We start from the raw sequence: 6,574 nt of genomic DNA, 5'->3' as shown, positions 1-6,574 counted from the left end.
TATATGTATTTTTTGTATACAAGCTATTTTGAGGTATTAGATCACATCCAATGACTTGGATTATTAATGTAGGATCTCTATTATCTAGTTTTGATCTGATCGGGTTCTGAGTTCAAATTCGATTGATCTTATTCAAATCTGTCTATTATAATAAATATTATATATATATCAACAAATTAACAACTACAGATGCATGTGATGAGGAACGCCTGATGGAGAGGACCGGGGATGTGGAGTCCAATTGTGTAAGTATAAATAAAAGAATTAGCAATTATCTCACCACGGACGCAATTGTCGGCGTCTTCTGTTTTTTTTTTTTCCTTGTTTTCTTGATATAAAATAAGACTCTGGTTAGGATAGAGTTTGTTGGTTTAGTTGGTTGGTTAGGCCGTGTTGTTTATTAGTTTAGTTGGAGGGTGTGATATAAAATAAGACCTACTTGGAGTATTATTTCACCACGGACGCAATTAAGGTCTAGGTGGAGTTTGTTGTTAATATTAGTTTACTTGGAGTCATTATTTCACCACGGACGCAATTGTCAAGGTCTTCTCTTTTTTTTCCTTGTTTGCCGGCGGTCCATTTTGTCTTTTGTGCACGCTTTGGGGAAACGACCAAGTAATCCGTATTGGATGGACCAAGAGCAAGTCCATGCCTTCTTCTCTATTTGCAATCCAAGAGAAAGAAAGAAAGGAGCTCTGAGGGGGGAATAGTGGTTGCTTCACCATGGGGCCAGAGCTGGCAATCGCCGGGTGGTTTGCGTCTGCTGCAATCAGTCAGCTGATTGGCTTGGCCTTCTCCTACATAAGGGAGCAGCCCGTGTGGTTGAAGATGAAGGAAGAATTAGAGGAGCTACATGCTGCCCTTGTACGGATCCGAGCAGTTGTGGAGAAGGTCGAGAAGCTGCAGATCATCAATGACTGCACCCCGGCACAGGAAGCATGGCTGTGGCAGCTGAAAGATGCTGTGGACGGGGCCAATGACGTGCTGGATGAGTTGGAATACCACAAGCTCGAAGAAGATGTGCAGAGCGGAGGAGAAAAGGTGCGTGCCACTGCCTCTAATTACACTAAGAAAATTATGAGATCTACCACTTTTTCCTTGAAGCATGCTAAGGGTTTAAAGAAGAAGTTGAAGAAAGCTGTCAAAAATCTACTTCGTATTGCTGATTCTGCTGGAGATTTCCTTAAATTTCATGATCTGTCAAATGAATATGAGAAGAGGCAGCAGCAGATTAGAGCTCACGAGTCTGGCTGCTTGTTGACTGAAGACAAAGTGTTTGGGCGGGAAAAAGAGAAGGAGAAGATAGTTGAGTGGTTGAAGAAATCCGGAAGCGGCGAGCATGAATCCAGTGTTAAGAAAAATGTTACACTTCTCCCAATAGTTGGTATGCCTGGAATCGGAAAGACTACTCTAGCTCAACTTGTTTATGGCGAGGGGAGCTTTGATCTAAGAATGTGGGTTTGTGTTTCCAATTATTTTGATGTGACAGTTATAATGAGGAAGATGATTCAGGAAGCAGCCATAACAGAACGTCCAGCAGAAGCAGTTAGTACACTTCAAAAGATTATTGCAGAAGAGCTAAAGTCCAAGAAGTTTCTGTTAGTCTTGGATGACGTGTGGAATGACGGTGATAGGAAGAAGTGGAAGGATCTGGTAGCTCCTTTGCAATATGGGAAGCAGGGGAGCAAGATATTGTTAACAAACTAGAATGAATTCAGTTGCAGAAATGATTGGTAAAGTAATGGAGGGAACCGAGGAACCAATGAATTTGCAGGGCATAGAATGGAGTGAGTATCTTTCACTTTTCAACAAGCATGCATTTGATGGTGTAGACACTGGGGATCATGAAAAACTTCAACTGATTGGCGAGCAAATAGCAAAGAATTTAGGGCAATCGCCCTTGCTGGCAAGAACTGTGGAGGAATGTTAAATTCTAACTTGAGCGTTGAGTTTTGGAATGAGGTTTTGGAAAATGGCGTTTTCAATTCAATACAGAATGAGGACTTCCAGCCAATACTGAGATTAAATTATATTCACCTTTCACCACAGCTACAGCAGTGTTTCAGATATTGTAGTATATTTCCCCAAGACCATGCGTCTCGAAAGGATGAATTGGTCCGGATGTGGATGGCCGTAGGGTTAATCCAGCAGGATGATAAGAAAAGAAGGCCAGAAGATATAGGTGGAGAGTACTTTGATAGTCTATTACGGAAATCTTTCTTCAATCTCCTGCAGGCTTATCAGTTCACATACTATGTCATCCATGATCTGCTGCATGAAATGGTATTCTCTGTCTCTGAGGGTGAATGCTTGGGAGTTGACTACAGCAAGCCAAACCCAAGAAATATCCCAACGACCCTTCGTCACTTATTTATCATGGTTGATGATCCACGTGTGCTCAGTAAGGTGCCTCCGCTGGAAAACTTACACTCTCTTGTCCTAACTACTCGTTGTTGTTGTGATCATAAATGGGATGATATCCTTAATAAGGTGCTCAAAGGATTCAAAAGCTTGAGGGTTCTGAAATTAGAGTCATTTGGAGAGCGCAAGCTCGAGTCCAAGCTCGAGTCCCTGAATGCAATTGGTGATCTAAAGCACCTCCGATATTTGCATCTTGACATGCTTGTTGAAGGAACTCAATTGCCTAAATCAGTGTGCAAGCTCTATCACCTACAGACCATGATTGTTCCAAGTTCCGATCCTTCTATAGGAAGCATTGGTAAAGACATGAGAAGCCTGATTAACCTGCGACATCTGATCCTGCCTTTGGAAGAAATTACCACAATAGTTGAGGGTGGGAAACTTACTGCCCTCCAGGAGCTGGATGAATTCTATGTCAGGAAGGAGAATGGATGCAACATAGGTGCATTAAAGCACTTGCGGGAGCTCCGTGGTACACTAAGCATCCGGAATCTTGAGAATGTAGAAAGCTATGAAGATGCGATGGTGGCCGACTTGCTTAATAAGAAACATCTCCGCAAACTACAGTTGGAATGGGTTTATGATTCGAATAGCACTCCTGAGGTGGCAGCGAAGGTAATTGATGGGCTCCAACCACATTCTAGTCTTGAAGATCTGGAAATTTTTGGGTACAACGGTGCTGATCCTCCGCGTTGGTTGGCAACTCAAGATCTCAACATGCTAGGATCCATCACTTTGAGCAGCTGCAAAAACTTGAAGCTCCTCCCACCCTTTGAGAAGCTACCTTTCCTCAAGTCTCTGTTTCTCATTGATATGAAGGCATTGACAGAAGTTTCTTTCACTACTCTTCCAAAGTTGGAGGTTCTGAATCTTTGGAATATACCGCAGTTGAAGAAGTGGTCTGGTGATGGTCGATGGTTTCCTTGCCTCAAGTCTCTGTCTCTTAGAGGAATGAGGGCATTGACAGAAGTTTCTTTCACTACTTTTGAAAACTTGGAGGATCTGGAGTTTTGGGGCATACCGCAGTTGGAGAAGTGGTCTGGTGTAGGGGATGGTCCATGGTTTCCTTGCCTCAAGACTCTTACCATTAGAGATTGCTCTGTATTGGTGCAATTGCCCCCACAACCGCATCGTCTGGAGGCACTGCAAATATCTGAAGTAGTGGGATTGACTACTCTTCCAAGACTTTGGCAATGTCAAAATAATGATTGCGGGAGCCCGTCACCGTCGAAGCCTGGTAACCTAATGATTCGGTCTTGCCCCAAGCTAACGTCTCTAGCTGAATGGTTGCTGCGACATGCGGACCATTTTATGGACGTTGAGATTTTGTCCATCGAGAAATGTAACGAGCTAGTGCATCTGCCGGTGGAAGGATTCCAAAAATTCAAATCCCTAAGAAGCCTCTATATATCGGAGTGCCCACGTTTGCAGAGACACAATGCGCCTCATGACGACTTCTTTCTTCCCTCGTCAGTCGAGAATATCATGATACGTGATTGTGGTGAGATGGATGCATCACTGCTTGGTGCAATGCAGCACCTTGCATATCTCTCTGGGTTGTTCTTGTTGGAATGCACAACCATCACATCCCTCCCCTCAGCAAAGGTGTTCAGAGGACTCAAGAAACTTCACCAATTGATCATTCGTGAATGTAGAGAGTTAACATCATTGGGAGGTTTACAAGCACTCACCTCACTCAAACACTTGGAGATCAGAGGATGCCCCAAGCTCGTGGAAGCAGCAGCAGCAGCAGTTACGCCACCATTAACCAGTGATCCTGACGAGCGGGCAGCTGATGGCTCTTCATTGTCGCTCGACATGCTCAAGATTGATGACCCCTCGTTGCTGCACTTGGAGCCATTAAGAAGCCTTACATCCGTTCAACATTTGGACTTGCGAGATTGCTTCCGGCCCACATCCTTGTCTGAAGAATGGCTGTTACAAGTCCGCAGTTCCCTCCAACAGCTGTCGTTGTTGCAGGCAGTCCTGCCTGTGAGCTTGAAAGAACTCTGCTCCCTCCACGTGCTAGAGTTAAGTGGGCTCCCTCGACTCCAGTCACTGCCAGCACTACCCAATTCACTGAAGACTCTGCGCATCCGTCACTGTGATTCAACGTTGGAGGACCTTCTCCTTGGCCAAGGTTGGAATACGGGGCTCGAGCACTGCTTTCTAGGAAAGACATTCACTCGAAATGAAGCACATAACTAGCAAATTGTTACTGTGCCATCTCTTTTGGTAAGATATATAATCTCTCCCCTTCCTGCACCCCCATTTTTTTTCTGGCTCGGATGTTACTCGAGATAGTTACGAATCCAGTCATCTCACTTTCTTCCCTGTGTCTGACAAATTGTTACCTTAAGGTCCACTCAGGAGTTTAGAAAAAAGAAAAAAATGCTTGCAGTAGTGGAGTTTAAGAATATTAGAGTTATTAGAAGAACTAATTGTTAAAATTCAAATACCGGAATATTTCAAAGCATAGTTAGTTTACTCCAGATGATAGATATTTCATTTGGTTCACATGTTTGATGGAAGAATTAACTGATTTCATTTAAAACTTGTTTCTGGCAGAAGAAAAAAGGGTGTTGTTACATATCATTGCAAACTCTGCTTGCTAATTCTAATGATGATTTGTGGCCCTTGTAATTTTCTGGTGTTTCTTTGAATCTCAGTTTTGATAGTAATGCTACAAAATGTTTCATTGCATATATTTTCAACTCCTAGATCTGTTACTGCCCATAAATTGATCTTAATATACAAACAACACCACTAATTCTCACCTTCTCTTTATTAAAATTTAATTTCTCAAATCGTGTCACTTAGATGAAGCTTTCTTCTAGCACATAAAGTAGCGGTAAACTCAGGAAATAACTCTGCTATATTACCGACTTGAAGTAAATCTCACAAGTTGTTCTCAAAGTGCATTGTCAAACAAAGCAGAAATATGGTGAGTATTTATTTTTTACTTCAAAAAAACAAAAAAAAAAAAAGGTTTTATGGCGTGCATCTATATAGTTTCATGAGCTGTTTCTTTCTTATTTAGTAAATCAATGCCCTATCATACACTTTGAGACTTGATGTGATTGCAACTAGGAGTTGTTTTCTTATGAATGAGGCGTAAAGATTTCTCAATCCAGTACAGCTTTTGTGAATGCCTGACATCTGAATGAAACTATTATTGCAGAATCATAGAATTTCATTTTCATTTGCACTTGCAAAAAGTCAATTCGATAAATTTCAAAGGTTGTTTTTAATACACAGAACACTATGGATCTATAAGTTTCAATTCTGAAGCATATAGAAGAAATCATTGGATAATCATGTCTCTTTACTGTGAGTTGGCCATTTCATCGATGCTGCATTACAAAGTGACGTTGCTTCTGAAGTAATTGCTCAGACCAGTTTGTTGGATTTTGAATTGAACAATCTCATGGAAGATGGACGCTTGTTCTTAGGCATACATTACATGAATGCATAACAAAGTTTCAGATAAAACAACAGCAATATGTCCCAAACTTTAGCCGCAGCAACCTCGTGTAAAAATACAACCTCCAAAGCTATGTTTTTATTTCTGAAGGTGATATCTTGAGTCCTTTTGATTTCAAATAATTCATAATTCCCATGTTTTGTTGATTTATATACTTAGGGGCCATTTGTTAGCCTGTAATCCATTTGCAGGCAATTCAAATACAAGCTGCAATTAAAAATGCTGCATCTGAAATTGCAGGTATTGCAAAAATTATTTTTGTTTAATTGTCTGAAATGGACAATTGCATATGAAATTGCAGTTGTCTGGTTGCACAATATCAAAAAATACATACTAGTCCTACTACAAACAAAAAGATAAGACTACCTCCTTGAAAACAATAAGGATGCGTTTGGTTACACTTTTTTATTTTTGATTTTTAATTTTTAAAAAGTATTTTTTTCTTTTTTTGGTGCATTTGATTACATTTTTTGATTTTTAAAAAATATTTTTTATTTTTTTAATTTTTGCTATTGATTAAAAGGAAAAAAAGTAAAAAAATATGTTACTATTCATTTTGCTATTATAGTGTAATAGTTAACATTTTATTTTTATGATTACAATCAAATAATGATACTATTATTATATTGTTATATGATAGATATTATAATAATTATATTCCTACAAAAT

General features: G+C 40.2%; 2 protein-coding genes across 2 annotated transcripts; both read left to right on the top strand.

The window, feature by feature from the left end:
• The first annotated feature begins 723 nt into the window (after positions 1–723).
• On the top strand, positions 724–1,707 carry LOC140853321 (disease resistance protein RGA2-like). The gene has a single exon (XM_073247802.1). It carries the CDS (start codon positions 724–726, stop codon positions 1,705–1,707), a length of 984 nt encoding a protein of 327 aa, XP_073103903.1.
• A 205-nt stretch (positions 1,708–1,912) lies between these two features.
• Positions 1,913–6,020, top strand: LOC140853449 (uncharacterized). The gene is made up of 2 exons (XM_073248133.1): positions 1,913–4,656; positions 5,680–6,020. Exon 1 carries the CDS (start codon positions 1,924–1,926, stop codon positions 4,627–4,629), a length of 2,706 nt encoding a protein of 901 aa, XP_073104234.1. The 5' UTR covers positions 1,913–1,923; the 3' UTR covers positions 4,630–4,656; positions 5,680–6,020.
• The last annotated feature ends 554 nt before the right edge of the window (positions 6,021–6,574 follow it).

This window comes from Elaeis guineensis, chromosome 13 (assembly GCF_000442705.2).
Source record: "Elaeis guineensis isolate ETL-2024a chromosome 13, EG11, whole genome shotgun sequence".
NCBI lineage: Eukaryota > Viridiplantae > Streptophyta > Magnoliopsida > Arecales > Arecaceae > Elaeis > Elaeis guineensis.
Note: the sequence above shows the minus strand (reverse complement) of the source record. Positions and strands in the feature narration are given on the sequence as shown.

Bases quoted from the DNA above. Each gene is read 5' to 3' on its own strand.
- LOC140853321 (XM_073247802.1), top strand. From the start codon at position 724: ATGGGGCCAGAGCTGGCAATCGCCGGGTGGTTTGCGTCTGCTGCAATC.
- LOC140853449 (XM_073248133.1), top strand. From the start codon at position 1,924: ATGTTAAATTCTAACTTGAGCGTTGAGTTTTGGAATGAGGTTTTGGAA.